At 42.9% G+C, this 18,947-nt stretch overlaps 1 protein-coding gene across 4 annotated transcripts in view; it reads right to left on the reverse strand.

Moving 5' to 3' along the window:
• Nucleotides 1-18,947, reverse strand: part of CACHD1 (cache domain containing 1) — a 234,350-nt gene that overhangs the window by 67,022 nt on the left and 148,381 nt on the right. For all 4 annotated transcript variants that reach the window (XR_014261476.1, XM_082453325.1, XM_082453324.1 and 1 more), the window contains 3 exons: nucleotides 10,703-10,829; nucleotides 7,744-7,888; nucleotides 6,661-6,877 (listed from right to left, as the gene is read on the reverse strand). Coding sequence is in view for 3 of the 4 variants with exons in the window: in XM_082453325.1 (XP_082309451.1) it covers nucleotides 6,661-6,877; nucleotides 7,744-7,888; nucleotides 10,703-10,829 (489 nt within the window). In the remaining variant the exon portion in view is untranslated. The remainder of the gene's footprint in view (nucleotides 1-6,660; nucleotides 6,878-7,743; nucleotides 7,889-10,702; nucleotides 10,830-18,947) is intronic.

Here is an 18,947-nt window from a genome sequence, read left to right on the forward strand (position 1 = left end):
GGGGATTAGGCTTTAAAAAAAAAAAAAATTATTTATTTTTATTTGTTTGGCTCCATCGGGTCTTAGTTGCAGCACACGGACTGTTCGTTGCTGCATGAGGGATCTTCGTTGAGGTACGTGGGATCTTTAGTTGTGGCATGCAGGATCTTTTAGTTGTGGCATGTGGGATCTAGTTCCCTGACCAGAGATCGAACCCAGGCCCCCTGCATTGGTAGCGTGGAGTCTTAACCACTGGACCACCAGGAAAGTCCCAGGACTAGGCTTTAAAATGGTGGTTCTGCCAGGGACTCCTGAGACATGTAAGGTTATCTGTCTCTATGCCAGGTAGTGCCAAAAACATTTTTGTTTTAAAACTCATCAGTGTAGGAGAGTAATAAAAGCACGGACATAGGAGCCAGGTTGCTTGTGTTCACATCCCAGCTGTGCCACTTTCAAGCTGTGTCTGGGTTGTTTTAGGCGGATTTCCTAACCTTTCTACACCTAAATGTCCTTATCTACAACAAAATGGGGATAATGACAGTATTTATTTCACAGGGTTGCTGTGAGGATCAACTGGTTAATTTAAGAGTGAAAGCCAGACTTCCCTGGTGGTGCAGTGGTTAAGAATCTGCCTGCCAATGCAGGGGCCACAGGTTCGATCCCTGGTCCGGGAAGACCCCACGTGCCACGGAGCAACTAAGCCTGCAAGCCACAACTACTGAGCCCGCATGCTGCAACTACTGAGCCCGCAGGCTGCAACTACTGAGGCCCGTGCACCTAGAGCCTGTGCTCCACAAGAGAAGCCACTGCAATGAGAAGCCTGTGCACCGCAACAAAGAGTAGCCCCCGCTCGCCGCAACTAGAGAAAGCCCGCACGCAGCAACAGAGACCCAACGTAGCCAAAAAATAAATAAATAATAAAAAATTAAATGTAAAAAAAAAAAAGAACATTAAAAAAAAAAAGGGTCAATTATAGCTTAAAAAAAGAGTGAAAGCCAAAGGGTGATGGTAAATAGAGGATAAAAGAGAAAAGAAAGAAACCTCAACACAAACAAAACAAAAACGAAACCCTCGCATTGGCCTGAAGTGGCACCTATGACTCTAGAGTAAAACGACTCTCCAACCAGGGCTAATGATTGGGAAGTCATTTTAGCTCAGGGTGAAAACTTATTTCAAGTGGATTTACTCAAAAATAAAAGTGGTGCATTTCCTACCACTAAAGATGCAGAGGCTGAATGATGGCTTTAATGGAGGAAGGGAAGTAAGCCAGCTGGATTTTTATACTGTCTTTTTAATCTGAGATTCCCTGATTCAATATCTATTTTTAAGGCAACCTACACAGACATTTACCTTTTTATTGAGAAATAATGATTGATATGCTATATGCTTAGTTCTTCAGATTCTTATGGTTGTCATTTATCTGAGATTGCTTCATGGTTACTGGGGTAGGCAACCTCCAGGTTGGTCCCCCAATGATCTCACTTCCTGATATTCACATCCCTGTGTGGTCTCCCTTTGAATGTGGACTAGATTTAATGACCGGCTTCTTGTGAACAGAATGCAGCAGAGGTCACAGGGTGTCAAGAGATGGATTAGGTTACAGAAAGACAGTGGCTTCCACCTGTGTGCTCTCTCTCGGGGAAGCCAGAGAGCATGTTGTGAGCTATCCCATGGAGAGGCAAGGTACTGAGGCCTTCAGAATCGAATCTGCCAGCAACCTCGTCAGTGAACTTAGAAGCAGATCTTTCTCAAGTTGAACTATGAGATGACAGCAGCTGTGGACAACAGTTTAACTGCAACCTCATGAGATACCTTTAGCCAGAGGCACCCAACCATGCTGTGCCCAGATTTCTGACCTACAGACACTGAGATAATAAATGTTTATTGCCTTAAGCCAGTGAGTGTTGGGTAATTTATTACCCAGGAATAGATAATTAAAAAAATTATCCTAACAACTATGAGGGTACAATGACAGAATTTTCTTCTGTTTGTAAATTTCCATTTTAGACACTGAAACATCCTTTATTATGCAGAATTGAATAATTACTACTAAGACTTAATATATAAGCAAGTCTTAAAGCTAATTTTGATGCTTGAACAATTCTCTAATAAATATTAACTGCAAATTTAAATTACATATTTATTCATCAGAAATTAAGATATGAAAGCTGATGTAAAAAAATATCATAAGCTAGGGAATATCCCTGTCTTAAACTAGATGTCAATCTTTTTCCAGTGTTGTAAATACAGTCCTGTAAATTATTTTTTTTAGGATGCTAAACAGCTCACTTAAGCTTCAGACTGGAAGAAAATACTACTTGACCCTAGCAGGTAGAATACAGATATACCATGAAGCTAGCAAACCATCGCCCTGTGGTTTGTCATTTATGTGTGATAAATTCCTGGACACCTGTAAGACTGACCTAAAATGCACTCTTGAATTTTTTTACTTGGCTTTATGATTCTGGATAAAACACGCTGTCACTGAGAGCCGGTTTTAGGCACAGGTCCACAACTGGAAAACCAGAAGGGCCTGCAGCCTGCAGCTCCTTTGGTCGCCAAGTGTATTTTCTTTCCGTCCCAACAATAATACATACACTCTGCAAGCATCCTCACTGTCTCTGCCCAGCCCCTGACTCTACTCCTGCCCTCTCCTTAGGCAAAATTGAGTTATTTTTCTATTTTTAGGTATCAGACCTGCCAAATTTGGTCTGATTTATTTTTTTACTTACTAGGATATCCCCTCTCTAGTCGCTCATGGGAACATTAAGCCTTGTGATTAGTAATGTTAGGGATGAGTAATTATAGGGACTTGGGGCAGGGCAAAGACATAGCATGTACCTGGAAGAAAATGCAACCCTCTCCATTTGACAAGTCCCTGTCTAAGCCAACAGCATTCCTTGGGGTCAATATCAAAGGGGGAAGAACAACTCAAATTTGGGCTTTGCCCATGCCATTAGATTCCCACTCCTAACCATCTTATTCCTTCTGCTACAAAATGACGCTCCCCAACCAGTTACCCCCCAGACAAACCCAGAACAAACAATCCAAATGTGTCGATGGTATCAGTTACAGATCTACCATGGGACTGAAAAAGAGCCAGCACTGGATAAAAGTTTTAGATTTTCTGATTAGTACAAAGCAAATTAGCACAAAGCCACCATGATATATGCCATGCGGCTTTTGTTCATATGACCACCAATGTGGGGCAGATACTTTACTTTCATTCATAGACTAATCCTTACAATAACCCTACAGGGTAGGCTCATTGGAATAATCCTATCCCATGGCCTTCAAACAGTGCCAGGTATACAGTAGATGCTAAATAATTGCCTGTGGAGTGAACACAAGTAATGATATAGAGTACAAGCTCCTAAGAGGAGTACATAGACCCCTCACCATGCTGTAGCCAAGGTTACTAATGGTCCTTGACCGTCTTTGGGCTTGGGGTCAACTTAGGACGTCTAGGGTATCTGCTCTCCTTTAGCCAGAGCTAGAAGTCTTTTATATATATATATATATATATATATATATATATATATAATGTATATTTTTTTTTAATGTGGACCATTTTTAAAGTCTTTATTGAATTTGTTACAATATTGCTTCCGTTTTTTATGTTTTGGTTTTTTGGCCACAAGGCATGTGGGATCTTTGCTCCCCAACCAGGGACTGAACCCACACCCCCTGCATTGGAAGGCGAAGTCTTTAACCACTGGACCGCCAGGGAAGTTCCCAGAGCTAGAAGTCTTGAAGGAAACAGTATATCATAATAACCACAGCTAATATTTATTTAATATTTATGATGGAGCCCTGGATCTTATTATCACTCCCAGTTTGCAGATGGGGAAACCAGACCTGGAGAAATCAAATAATTCACACAAGCTTAGAAAAATTTCAGAGTAGGAATTTGAGCATACATTGGTTGAAATTCAAAACGCACATACTTAACTACTGTGCAACATTGCTGGAGAGCAGCTCAAACCTCTCCTTAATAAACTGGGTAATACTAATTCCTTACGTGTTTCTTTCTTTCTTTCTTTTTTTAATTTTATTTAATTAATTAATTAATTTATTTTTGGCTGCGTTGGGTCTTCATTGCTGCGCGAGGGCTTTTCTCTAGTTGCGGCCAGCGGGGGCTACTCTTCGTTGCAGTGCGTAGGCTTCTCATTGCGGTGGCTTCTCTTGTTGCAGAGCACAGGCTCTAGGCACGTGAGCCTCAGTAGTTGTGGCTCACGGGCTCAGTAGTCGTGGCTCATGGGCTCTAGAGTGCAAGCTCAGTAGTTGTGGCGCACGGGCTTAGTTGCTCTGCAGCATGTGGGATCTTCCTGGACCAGGGCTCGAACCCGTGTCCCCTGCATTGGCAGGCGGATTCTTAACCACTGCGCCACCAGGGAAGCCCTCCTTACGTGTTTCTTTACGCAATCTAATTCGGGTTCTTTTTTCTTTGAACTGCCAGTAGAAGTTGTAAAGTGGAGGCCTGTGAGCTAAACTTTAGAAACATCTTACTCGGCCTAAAAAAGACTCCTCTGAGCATTTAGAAAGAAGACATCAAAATGTGTCCAAATCTGTGATGGTCACTCTTCTTTCCATGTTTTTGCTCGACAACATTAAGAAAACCCCCCCAAAACCCAAAGGAGAAACGTTTCCTGTCAAAGCAGTCTTCTGCTAATGTGCAGGGCAGGAAGGTTTGTAAGAAGAGGTTTAATGAGGTCTCTATTCACAGTTTTAAAGCTGGAACAAATGACAACATTTGAAAATGAAGAGGTTTCACATAAAAATCCAGATTTCTGGCTTCTCTTTTTTTTTTTTTTTTTTTTCTGGCTTCTCTTAAAACAGAAGATCTGGCAACACTGGAGAGGCATTCCCGCAAGGCAGCGAGAGGCTGAACAGAAGAGCAGCTGCCTTCTTGATGGAGCATGCGCCCTCTAGCTTCCTGTGCTCCCCAAACAATCCTCATTACCTTCCCTCGAGCTCACCTGACACACTCACTGCCTGGCTGGCTGCTGGCAGTATAACATTTCTCTCCATTACTTAAGCAGTGTAATAATCATCGAAATTGGACTTCACCTCTAAAGATGGTTTGATGACTGAAGAATCAAGTAAAAAGAGCACATCTGGTGAGGAATGCTGACAGCTGGATGGCAGCTGGTAAATGGCATCCACAGGTGAATGGCATTGACCAACTAGCCAATTTATCTTGAATACTTGAGAGGTCAGCCTTATCCTTTGGCCTTATTGAACTACGGACAACTTCACACTCAGCCATCCTGTAATATTGGCCTGTGGATAGCTGGTGCTTGTCAAAGCTGGCAGGCAAAATTCTAAGATGACCTCAATGACCCCCACCCTTGTATGACTCCCTCCTCTTGAGTGTGGGCATGACCAGTAATTTGCTTCTGGCCAATAGAATATGGCTAAGGTGATGGGATATCATTCTTGTGACTGTGCTATATATTTGGCAAAGATGGAGGGATTCTGCAGACATCATCAAGATCTTAATAAGTTAGCCATGAGGGAGAGTAATCTGTTTAAATCAAAAGGGAGAGTAAGCCTGATTAGGTTAGACAAGCCCTTTAAAAGAGGGTCCAAGCCTTCCCCGAAGTCAGGGGCTTGAAGAAAAGATGCTCTCCTCCTGGCCTTGAAGAAACAAGTAGACATGAGTTTCACAATTGCAAAGAAATGAATTCTGCCAACCATTGAGCTTGGAAGAGGCCTCTGACCCTCAATGAATCCACAGACTTGGCTGACACCTAGAACGCAGCCTTGTGCAGTCCTAAACAGAGAAGCAGCTCAGCAACACATGGACTCCTGACCCATGGAAACTGTGAGATAAGAAACTGTGAGATAACAATACACAGAAACATAAAACTGATACGCCATCTACCATCATTTGTTGTAATAATTACAGTAGCTTCTGTCTTTCAAGGGCCCACCATGTGCCAGGCACTAAGTTGTGCATTTATCAACGTTGTCTTAGTTTTAATGCGGACACGCTGAAGAGCTTGAAAATATATTCTTTACATTTATCTCAATAGGATACATTCATTGAAAAAAAACAACCTACAAACAGATTTTCGAATATAAAAGAGAAAACGACATAGATTCCTTTCAGTAGTTTCAAAGCATGTATCTTATTTCAAATATCCTTCCCCTTACTTTAGCATGCATCCTAATTCCAGATTTTCTTTAATACATGAAAATTAAATTAGAGTGCCTTTGTACATTTGAAGGGCTGTGCTCATCTAAATGACAGCTGGTTAGAAGAAGGAAGGATCAAGGCAAGAATTCCGGCTGCCCCGTTTCTGAGCACATGCGCACAAGCAGACAGCCACTCTAAGTCACTGAGGACGCGAGGCTGACAATTAGCATCAAAAAGGATGTGGATATTCTCCTGGGAAATAAACGGGGATATGTTCCTAATAAAGGGGCAGGAAGAAGAGGCTCAGGGAGTAAAGAAATCATGCAGACTGAGTACCTTTGATTGGAAAAGATGAGAAAATCTAGTAAGATCCTAGTATTAGATGACCATTATGACAACACAAGAAATTTTTATCCCGTCAATGTAGAAAAAAATCCCTCTAGACACAGTTATGTGATCAATTTACCATATATTTCTATTGCCATCCTTTATCTGTTAGTTTATGAGCAACTAATTTATTAGTGAGCAAAGGCACTTACTTGCTTGGAACTTGGTGCTATTGTTTGTGCTTCGAATCAGCTGAAATGCCTTTTGAAATCCCACCGCGTGCTGGGTAGGGCTGTCCAAAGACTTGACGCTGCTGACGAAGGTGGACATTTTCCTTTTTGTCTCACTGGTGGCTGGAGACAGGAATGTCTTGTAGCACTGGTCAAGTGAGCAAGTCCTGACGGTGTCTGCCACAGTCAGCATGGAGATCTGGAGGGGAAAACAAACAGACAAACAAACCTTGTTATTCTGCCAGGGAAAGGTTTTCTACATTTCAGAAGAGCGCCAAAAGTGACAAGTCCTACAGAACAGTTTCGGAGAGTTTAAAAAGAAATGCCTAGAGGCATCAACCTATCAAATTTGAAGAAGATTAGTTAAGGATTGGTAAGGGACAGGGACCCTAGAATTTGGCTCTTGTTCCAAGATGAAGTCAGCAGTACGGTGTTCATCTAGAACATTAAAAACAGTATTTCGCACACAGAAAAATCTTGGCAAGTACTAATCGTCTGGATTCTCCTACTGGAGGTGGCGGTGAGGATAAAGGCATAGGGTTCGTGTTTTAAACAACTAGATTAGTGAGTAAAACCTTAGGAGGTGGAAAAGTCAAAATGATGAAGCAGAAAATGTCTACAGGCAATAGATTATCATTAGTTGTAAACACGCCTATCTCTGAGGTGTCCTAGAGATTAGTAAACCTCTAGCAGCCTTCTTTTCTCCCTTCCCTCCCATCAATCTTGAGATAAAGACAAGTCATCCACCAGTGTCCAAGCCCTAGCCCTGTTCCTCCTTCCTATAATTTCCAGTGTGAAAGTCACAGCTAATTAGAAGTCTAGGCAGGGGCCATTAAGGAAGTGCAAGACTCAGTTTGGTGGGGATAGTTTTATAAAGAGATTTGGAACCAGGGTTGGCAGCTGCTTCCTTAAATACTAGAATAAAAACGACAGCACTCTCTTTTCTCAAAGTCATTTTTAAAGGTGGATTGAAAAATACATATCATAAAACATAAAGTACTTTAAAAAAGGTATTCAAGAAAGACCCAATGCCAATGGGGGCGGGGTCACTGGGGTCATCATCACCTTATCGTGTTCATCGATGGCGCTGAGGATGACCTGGGCAGCGTCCTTGGCAATCTGAAGCTGGGTGTCTGTGACGGAAGCTCCGTGGTCCAGGATCACTACTATGTGCTTTGACTGCGGCCGGACAGTGGAGACGTAGATAGGTCTAGAAGGGGGAGAAGCTCTCTGGGGTCAGTCCCGGTTTACAGTAAAGGCCTCAACCTAACACAGCTGTGAGTGCTACAGATGGGCAGGCACGCTGGCCTCCCTGTGTTTCTGGGGGTTTGGCACAAGGATGGAGAGATCAGCACGGAACGAGAAACTATGCTGGTGCACTGAAAACAACACCTCAAGACAACAGCGTGTGTCTGCAGAACAGGGATTGGTGACTTCTGCCTTCCAAAGATTAAAGCAACCGGGAGAAGGATTTAAGAAGCAAAGCCTTTGGAAGGCTGGCTTTTTCAGCATATGTGAAAGTCCACCCTCCCTGGAAATGGAACTGGTGGCCCCCCGGGGGGCAGAGACAGAATAACAGGGAGAAAAAAGTCCACCGGCCAGTGCGGGGTCCTCTGCAGATTTAAGAGTGGGGCTTGGCTAAAACCGAGGCAGCCTGTCATCTGTGAGCACATTGAGCAGCTTTGAATAGCTGGTCTGGTTTCTCTCTCCCCAGACAAAAGCCACTGCTAGGAGGGCCCTTTTCCTTTCTGTACTGAAACAATTTACACAGGTCAGCCACCAAAAGACCCCTTATCCGAGCATTTAAAACTGTGCCATCAGATTTGTCTAAGCCAGTGATAGCCACTCTTCTTGCCAGGTTTTTGTTTGCCAACATTAAGCAAAGGGGGTGGAGGGGAGAGGGGGTGGAGGTGGGGGGAACGCCGAAGGAGAAGTGCCTCCCAGCAAAGCAGTCTTCTGCTAGTGTGCGGTGCAGGCAGGTTTGCGAGAAGAGGCTTAATGAGGTCTCTATTCACAGTTTTAAAGCTGGAACAAATTAGAGGGAGCTTAAGAGAGCAAATCAGCCTCGAGAGAATTCTCTCCTTTATCGACACCCCTAAAACACTAGAGTTTTCTGTGAAATGTTAGATGCCAGTTGAGTCACAAAAGCCTGGGCACAAATTAAGAAATACAGGCAAAGTACCAAAAAAGCTCAAAATTGGGCCAAGTTTACACTAATTGTTCTCAAGCCAAAAGTCCTACATTAATACTAAAGCACTACTATATTTTCACTAGTCAATACCATTCAGCCAAGTAGGGAAATTGGATAAAAAAAATCCAAGAGCGGTGGCTACAGAAGCGAAAGAGGCAACAGAAAATAAGGAAATCTGCCTATCCCAACACTGACAACCATGTCGAATACTGAACTTTTAAGTCCTCCAAGCTAGGTGAGTAGGTTTTTTTTTTTTTTTAAATGACATACCCCCTCCTTTCCAATTCAACTCAACATAAATGAAGAGCAGAATACGTGTTCACACTGTCACAATAAATTGTTAAAAACTGCTTCACTGGGATACATAAATAGCAGCATTATATGTACAATCTGGGGCGGTCCTCATAGTGTGCATTGGCTCCTTCTGATACGTTCTGCAAACCTACTCCACACTTCAAAGGATGTGGAGACCTTGCAAAGGCCTCAGAGGTGAGAGGACAGGTCAAGAGACGGCGACAGCAATCTACGAGGAGAGGAACTCAGATTACTTAGTCAAGGGAACGGGGACTTGAGGATTGATTTAATGCATATTTAGGGTACAGATTCGTGAAACCTCCCGAGTGTAGGTGAATGTTGATTTGTGACAAGGTGCTGCTTTTCCTTTTGGACCATCCCTCACAGGTGATTCATTAAAAGCAGAATGCCATCTAATCTATCTTCTTAGAAGTAAATGAGAATTAGATGGTTTATGGTGTCTTTGGCCTCTCCTGAGAGATGAGCCAGACTAGAACCCAAGGTCACGGATTCTGGAACAGTCTCCAAGATGCTCAAGTCTTCACCATGCTGTCCAGGGAGGGAACGGAAGAAACCATACAAATGATACAAATGTCCCTCTAGGAAGAGCACAGAAGTAGTATTTTCCTTGGGGAAAATTTTAGATACGATTTATTTATTTTTTTCTTCCAGTTGTATTGAGATGCAATTGACATACAGCACTGTATAAGTTTAAGGTGTACAGCATAATGATTTGACTTACATACATCATGAAGTGATTATCACAGTAAGTTGAGTGAATAGATGTAATTTAAAACAAAGATGGAAAGAAGCTAAAATGGTGGTTTAGTCTCAAAAAACGTGGCATGAAAAGCAGGCATCTTGCACTAGTTCCAGAAGTTCTGGCATCAAACGTCTAACACTGCAAAAGGGAAACTGTGGGGATTCAAAAGGGAAGTGTCTTTGCCTAAGGGGTTCTGTAAATTGATGAGTGTTGTCATACGACTTATCTCACCATTACCGCCCTTCTAGCTAAGTGGTAGCATCTCAAGTCATTTCCTGAGAAAAGCAGCATATTAAGGATCCTTGATCCAGTGTTTTCTGGACAACCTTCAAACTGCTAGTAGCTGAGATTTGCATGTACATTTCAAAAGGATGGCCAAGCATGTTATCACAGAAAGGAAAGCTGAGAATCACAAACTCTATTCTGAGATATGCTATAAAGTCTTCTAGCGCTGCCCTTGAGAGAAGGTATTATCATTTGTCTCTCAACGAAGGTGTCTGAAACTCAAAACAGACTGGGTGCTTCAAAATTTTTTATTTCTTAGTAAATACCTTGTTTTACTTGGCTTGTTAGATAGTTCTGAAAAAGTTCCAGGCTTCATCATTTGCCTTCCCAGGCATTTCTACACCCACATATGTTAAATAATGAAATCATTTCAGGATAAGTTTCTGAAACCACAGTTTGGAGGCAGAGCTGTGTGTATGAATGGGGAGTCTATATTTTATACAGATTACTCTTAAGCAGTAATTAAAACTTTGGCAAGCAAGTCAACGTACCTACTGCGATGCTCATAGCTGCCCTTACACCGGAACTTGTGTGCTGGGAAAACAGTGAAAATTCCTTCTTCTGAACTGAAATACTGCCACTTAATTCCAGGGTTGGATTTCAGGTTGTCTGCAAGAACTGGAGGAGTGGGAAAAAGACATATAACCGACAAATCCACAGGTGCACGCAGGCACTGTGCCTCAGGCATCTGTTTTGCATAAATGGTTTGTACTATGAAGAAATCCCAGTAGGTATAAGGCTGTAAATTTTCTACTAAACATTTTCTTTCTGTCCCTTAAAAAAATACCCCATGAATAGAAAATGTAATGAATGTTTCAGTCAAGTGAAGCAATCACTCTTAACATTGTATGGTGACACTATATGTCGTGGATTATTTTTCCAGCATAGATGATTCATTTGCATTAATCTCTCTCCTCACTGGGCTGGTCCCTGTTAAGCCAGTGTATACTTGCTGGCTTGGGGTATGTTCTCTAACTGTGGAAAACAGTAATATTAATAGGCTAGTCTCCCGAGGGACTAGACCTGTGACCTTGACCTTGTTCACTTCACAATGAGGGAAACAGCATCATAGTACTTGAAAAATGAGAACCATAATCATTCAGGAATAGCTTACAGAATGATTCCAACATGGCAGCACTGGAATAGAGGCCTTCCCTCACGTTATCTCATTTAATCCATAAAACAACCCTAGGATGAAGGTGGTATTATTATTTTTTTAACATCTTTATTGGAGTATAATTGCTTTAAAATGGTGTGTTAGTTTCTGCTTTATAACAAAGTGAACCAGCTATACATATACATATATCCCCATATCTCCTCCCCCTTGCGTCTCCCTCCCACCCTCCCTATCCTACCCCTCTAGGTGGTCACAAAGCAGAAGCTGGTATTATTATTCCCTACTTTGGAGTTGAGAAAATATGCTTACAGAGCTTAAGCAAATTGGCTGAGGCCTTGTCAGGAACTGGCTGAGCTGGGATTCAAATCTGGGTGTCCTGGCTCCCGTGTTCTTCACATCAGACGGTGTTGCCTCCCTTCCTAAGTGTACTGCATCCCTGCCACTGGTTTGCAGCTGGGCTGGCAGCCACCTTACTGTGTGCAATACTGTCCCCAAAACTCCATGAAGTCTTTCTCTCTTCTCTGATGCCCCTTCACTCTGCTCCACACCACCTCATTTATGTATTGCACACTACTATGTGTAGGGTACTGCTTTACATGTTGCAAGATATACAAAGATGAGCAGAAAACAAGCCCTCCTGTAATAAGCAATACATCAGAAGAATCACATAGAGGGAAATGGAGCAAAACAAGAAAGCATGAGGTGTATTTGGCAAAAATATATATATGAAGCTCTGAATGCCACAGAGCCATTCTTTTTTTTTTTTTTTTCCTTTGGCTGCGCCTTGCAGCATGTGGGAATCTTAGTCCTCCGACCAGGGATCAAACCCACACCCCCTGCGGTGGAAGTGTGGAGTCTTAACCACTGGACTACCAGGGAAGTCCCCAACACATGGCCATCCTTTTTTTTTCTTTTTAAACATCTTTATTGGAGTATAATTGCTTTACAATGGTGTGTTAGTTTCTGCTTTATGACAAAGTGAATCAGTTATACATATACATATGTTCCCATATCTCTTCCCTCTTGCATCTCCCTCCCTCCCACCCTCCCCATCCCACCCCTCTAGGTGGTCACAAAGCACCGAGCTGATCTCCCTGTGCTATGCGGCTGCTTCCCACTAGCTATCTATTTTACATTTGGTAGTGTATATATGTCCACATGGCCATCCTTTAGTCTGGCTTGGGGGTCAGCAAGCTTCTGTAAAGGGCCAGGTGGTCAGTGATTCTGGCTCTGCAGACCATATGGTCTCTGTTCCAACTACCCAACACTGCCTTGTGGTACGGAAGCAGCCACAGACATCCATAAAAGAACGTGTGGGTGTGTTCAATCAAAGCGAATTTGCGAACATCAGCGGCAAGCCCGGTTTGGGCAGTGGTCCTCCAACCACGCTGTGTAAAATGTACTATGTGGAGGCCTTCAAAAATGTTCAGCAGTTACCCTGCCCAACACACAGCGAGGAGCTACAGCACACTGTAGCCTCACACAAATCCTAGGAGTCAACAGTTATTAACCCCAAGTTACAGAGGAGGAAACAGGCTGAGAGAGGGTTGTTGACTCGCTTGAGGTTTCACAGCAGACAAGAAGGGAGTCAAGCCAGTGTATGACCACAACGTCTATCCCCTCTCTCCACTCTGCCAGCCAGCCTTATCCAGGTCATCACCTGGACTCAGGCGACCACTCTCTCTCCGGGGACCAATGCTGACGTGAGTGCATGTAAACACGGAAGAGGGTTTTTCTCCGCCTTGTCTCCTGGGAGTCTGAAGCTCAACCTTGATCTCCTATTAGCACTCTTCTCCAGGCAGCCCTGCCAACCCAGCAATAAAAAGGCAAACACCGCCTTTGGGAGAAAGGAAAGCTCGGTGACCTCATTCAAAAGTAACATCTGTAACAATAAACAGGCTGCAGTGAGACTATTAGAAGGGGAGCCAATGAGAGCAAGAATGTTTTAAAAATAAATCAGAATTCACATAGTGCGTGATACATTTAGTCTCCCCACAAAAGATCGTTCTGGTTCCTTTCCAGCACTAGAGCCTAAGTATCGGGCAAGGTTCCTCAAACCCTCCTGCTGAGAACTCCTTTGGTATCTGATTAAATTTCATCTGTTATTCAGCACTAGCAGAAGATGACAGCTATGATGGTAATGTGGACCCCAGGGCCCAGAAGCCATCAATCTATCACTGTGGTGTGCACCCCAGGCAGGGTCCCTCCTGACTTAGAGGTGGAGGTGGATGACAGCCTTGCTATCTATGCAGAGAACCCAGAGGGGCCTTCCCCCATTCACAGGAGTCAGTTAGGCGTCCTGACCACTGGATCACTTGGGATGCGGTCCCACACGCTCACTCCTTCCTCAGAAATGCTGGAAGCTGTCCGGGAAGAAAAGCTGGGCAGACGCCCAACCTGTGAGCCCACGATGCACAGTGCTAGGCTTTAAGTTATTAACGGGCAGGGTCTGTATCTGTCTAAACTGCTCTGCACACCGATCTCAGACAAGACACACGTGAAGGAGGCAGTGAATGTTTTTTTCCTCACTGAAGCTGAACCCGAACCCCAGGACAGAAGTTCATCACACCCTCTGACATCCTCCAGCATTTTACCTCTTCCCACCTTCTAGCTAGAATTACTGTCCTAACAGGAAACTGTTCGATCCTCCATCCCTAGACTCAAAGATCCTTGAGGGTGAGATCTATATCTGAGCCATGTCTGTCACCCCTGAAGCAGAGATTCCCAGTACTTTTCACATCAAGGCGCACACTCTGCGTGATATCTGCAGCATACAGGCTGGGAAGATCTGCATGGAAGTACTATTTCTTGAATGTTTTGATACTTTTGTTTGATAAATTCTAAAATCTTACTTTCCTCTAATGCCAAATCCAATTAAACATAAATTAAATATAGAGCAATGATTAAATAAATCAATATAGAGCAATCATAATTCTAAATATGTTTAAAAATGATAAACCCTCCCTTCTCCCAACACTACTGCCAATGCAACCAGTACAAAAATAGGTAAATGGAGAGAGAAAAAGCCTGTTTGTCGGATGATTTCACGGGACTATACATGTCAAAACATATCAACTGTATATGCTAAACATGTGAAGTTTATTAGCTGTCAATTATTCCTCAATAAAGTTGATTTGATAATAGTGCAAATTTATTGAGCAGCATACAAACTAGTTTTATACACAGTTTGATGTTTTATACTCTATGAGTTTGCTATTATACCCATTTTACAGATAAAGAACTAACTTGCTCAGAGTCATAAGGGCAGAGTCATGATTTGACCTAGGTGTCTGCCTCCAAAGTCCTGGCTCTTTCCAGAACACTATAGTGTTTCTACATGTTCATAGATACATGCTGAATGAATTAGCAATGAATAGATAAAAAACGCACTGAGTACTTCTTGAGAGGAAGAATAAATATATAAACAGGTTGATGGTTCTCAATCAGAATAATCAGCTGCATCGGTTTGTAAATATACAGTATAAATAAATACAATTAAGGAGACACTTGACTCCTTAAGGAACGATTTCAAAATTGAAATAAGACATAAGGCTAAAGTGAGCATTTAATCTTGTGAGAAAAAACAAACTGATGGACTGCTAAAACTGGCACACATCAGCTGGGAGTCCAATGTCATGGGCTTTACCATCGACCCCACAGGCTGGTCTACCTGGAAAATGGCAGAGACACAAGCTACAGCTTGGAAGGTAGAGTCGACGGTAATTACAGCACTCAGAACTGTGCGTGAGGTCAAACAATAGTGTATTTTAGATAATAAAGGGAGTTTTTATTTGAGAGAGAAACTATAGCGCTGACACCTCTTAATTATTTTGTAGGTGCTCAACTGGTTAGAGATGTGAGCCTGATGTGTCTTTTTCTTTCACTGTCAAATTGAGCAGGCATAAGAAAGCCATTTGGACACGGGCCCAGGGCTATTTTGCACTTTTTACTTAATTCAGGTTGGCTCTTAGGAACTCGAAGGGATACCCTGGTAAATCAGACGGGCTGGGGAATAAGCAGCCGTGGGTTAAAGTGCCATCTCTGACTGGCAAGCTCTCTGACCTTCACTTTAACTTTCTATCCAGTATCCAAAGGCACCTTTCTAAAATGGAAATCAAATCCCACCACTGATTTGCTTAAAACTGTTCAAAGGTTTCCCACATAATCACGCCTAGTATTAAATCCAACCCCATCAGGCCCTGTACCATCTGGTCCCTTCCTACTCCCCTGCCTCACCTTTCCCCTTTTCAACTCACTATATTGTACATCGAGAGCTACTTCTTTTTAGTTCTGTAAATATGCCAATCTTTTTGCAATGGAATAACTCCTCACCTTCTCAGAGAGACCTTCCCTGACCACTCTCCATTATTATCCTCCCTCAGAGCATCCAGTATGTTCCTTCATAGGAAATTTTTGCCATAGATGGCAAAAGTTGGTAAGTTCGGTGTATTTATTTCTGCCGCTATTTGTTTCGTGTCTCTCACGCAGAGGAGCTGTCAGTCCCAGGAGGGCAGGGGCCAAGTCAATTTTGTTCATCACATTCCCTGGCCCTGGCATAAGCCCAGTTTTTAGGAAGCACTCAGTCAGTATTTGCTGGGTGAATCAGTGAATGATGATGTTGGCTGAGGCATGTGATTTCACAATCTCCTCATCTGTAAAGTAATAGATTTGGACAATGTGTTTCCAAAGATCCTGTAGAAACCCAGAGAAAAGTGGTAAGAGGGCAAAGAATGAAGGTCAATAGGAAGGAAGTGCATGGACTTACAACTAGAGAGAAAGAGCTTTTATCAAGTTTATGAAAGAAAAAAGGAAGAGCATTCTCACTTCCTATTCGCTTAGAAGCTGTAGGTCAGTACTATGAGATTATTAATAGTGATTCAATACTTTGCAAAATGTCCAAACAGTACCAAAAACATTTAAATGAGAATGATGGAGAAAACTTAATGTTGGCCTTTAAAGGATGTGGAGTTCCCTGTGATGGCTCCTGGTTCTTTAAAGGCAACCCTCTCCGTTCCCTTCAACAACTGACTATTTCTCACTTATACGTCCTATGCTCATTATAAGTGAAGACCAAGAATTTTGCCATACCCATTGGCTTATTTTTTCTTTGACAAACTGTCATCAGGTAAGCAGCTGAAAATCTGTGCCTTTCCTCTTTCTAGGCATTCCTGTCTATTGGGTCTCAAGATCCGCCTGCACACACTGTACTGAACTGTCTGTGGATAATTCTAACATATGGGTCCCAGATTCCACGGTCCCCAAATATTTTCCTTCCAATTTTATCATCTACATCTGACTAGTTCTTATGTCATTGGCCTCTCCAGTCAAAACAAAACCAACCACGTCCCCAAAGTCCTTGCCTGCCTTCTTTAATGCTTAACCCACCAGGCCAATGAGAAAGAGATGGATTATGAACTGCCTGTATTTGGGCTGTGACTTTCTCAATAGCATTATCCAGCGGAGGTAGGGACAAAGGGAAAATGTCCTGTAACAGAAAGCCTGTGCTCCCACTTCGAGGAACTCTGGGCTTCCCGATGCCCAGCCCAACACCGCTCAGCAAAGCACACAGAGCTATCTACTTCCCACAGCTTGCCAAATGTAAAATACAGGAGCTGTCCTAAGCACACAGAGGTGCAGACACACAAAAACACACATACTTTCCTAACAGACCAGAAATTACGTAGCACCTTTCAGTAATACTCTGTGCAACTGCAATCCTTTTGGAGGGAAGTAAAATAAATTAACATCCTGAGGACTCCAAACAAAATTTCTGGCGTTATACCCTATCGCACCTTTCCAATTCCTACACCTTGCTCACATCCTGAGTATCGTTTTACCACGTATTCTGGAGGGGCCATATTTCATGGATACTGTGTATGTTGTTCCAGAAGGGGCAAGCATATTGAGTGTTTGACCACGTACCAGGCACTTTGCAAGGTCTTTTATTTATATTATCTCAGTTAATTCTTACAGCAACTCTATGAGGTGGGTTTTATTTATAATTCAGGAAACCAAGGTATATAGAGGTTAATTTTCCCCAAGTATTTAACAGCTAGCAAGAACCAGAATGTGGAGGTTTACCAAAGCGATACTGTTATTATCATTTTATAGCTAAGGATATTCTGGCTCAAAGGGAGGAGTTACTTAAGCTTTGGGCCTGGAAGAGGATCCAGGCCACACAAGTCCTCTGATTCTTCCACTAAAGCCCACTGCCCAAGTGAGGTTAATGGCAGCTGAGCCAGCCATCTCATTGTATTTACTTTAGTCTAATACTAAGGAGAGGACATCCACAAATCTCTGATTCTGTTCCAAGCTCGCAGTTCATCATGTGCATTCTAAGCTAATTACATCATGTAAATCAACCAGTCCAGTTGATTCTGTTGAGGCAGCTTGCTCGTGGGCTCAGACAACCCAGAACAAATTTCTGGGGGCAATCCAAAATCAGCACAGGATCCACACTGCTCTACCCTCTTCCTTTCTCAGAGACCATTCCCAGAGGACCCAAAGGTCAAGGTAGTTTCCAAACACTCATGGAAAGAATAAGAGAAAATTAACAGAGGTGGAGTTCTCAAGCCTGGCTGATCATCGCCATCAGCTTTTGAAGCCTACAGATTCCCAAGCTTTACCAAGCCAACATTCTGATTCACTAGGTCTGGGTTGGGGGCCAAAGAATAGGCATTTTTGACAAAGCACATCAGGTGACCCTGATGATCAGCCAGGTTTGGGACAACTCAACCAAGATGTTAAACTCCATTGTCCTGTCCGTTTCCTTAGCTTCACTTGCTTCTTAGACTTTCTCTCTCTCTGTCTTCAGCATATAAATATTTTCAAGTTGCTCTAACTTAAAAAACTATTATCTGCAGAACCCTCCCTAAATCCTACCCCTTCCTAAGCTATCAGTGACCTTTCACCTTTTCTCTGCCAATCAACCTTTCACCTTTTCTCTACCAATCAATCAGTGACCTTTCAACTTTCTCTGCCGTGGAGAGTGGTCTCCACCGATTCTCTGCTTCTTGCCATCCCATTAACCACTCATCTTGGATGAGGCCATGCTTGCTTAGGCCACGGCCCCTCTCCAAGACCCCTCCCACTTTTGGATGACCTATTCTACTTCCAGTTTTCTCTTTTCCCAGGCTAACTACTCTTCTATCCATTCTTCACAAAGCTCTCTTGCCTGCCCTGCTTAAAGTCTGTCAGCTGCTTGACTTCAAGCTAAGAAACAAATCAAAACAAAAACCAAACCAAACCCAAAGCAAACTCCTCAGACTGATATACAAGGCCCATTAAAATCTGGCTTAGTGCTACCTTCATTTTCTGTTACTTATTCCCTCCTCCACAGTGGTCGGCACGTTTCACAGATTCTGAAATGGGAAGTGTTTGCCACAAGCACGTCACCTAATTCCTATTGTCTTTTAAGACTCAACCTCACAATTTGGGTCAAGTGCCCCAGGCTTACCTTTATCATGACAGCATTTAGCACTGCATCACGACCATATTTGTCTGTTGATTTTTCTCCTCATTCCCAGTGCCCTCAACACACATAGGACAAGGTTGTGAGCTCTCTGAGGGGAGAAATTCTGTCTTAATTACCCTGGTGTGTGCCACAGTAACTACGGTAA

The sequence above is a fragment of the Balaenoptera physalus genome (assembly GCF_965194825.1).
Source record: "Balaenoptera physalus genome assembly, chromosome: 1".
Lineage (NCBI taxonomy): Eukaryota > Metazoa > Chordata > Mammalia > Artiodactyla > Balaenopteridae > Balaenoptera > Balaenoptera physalus.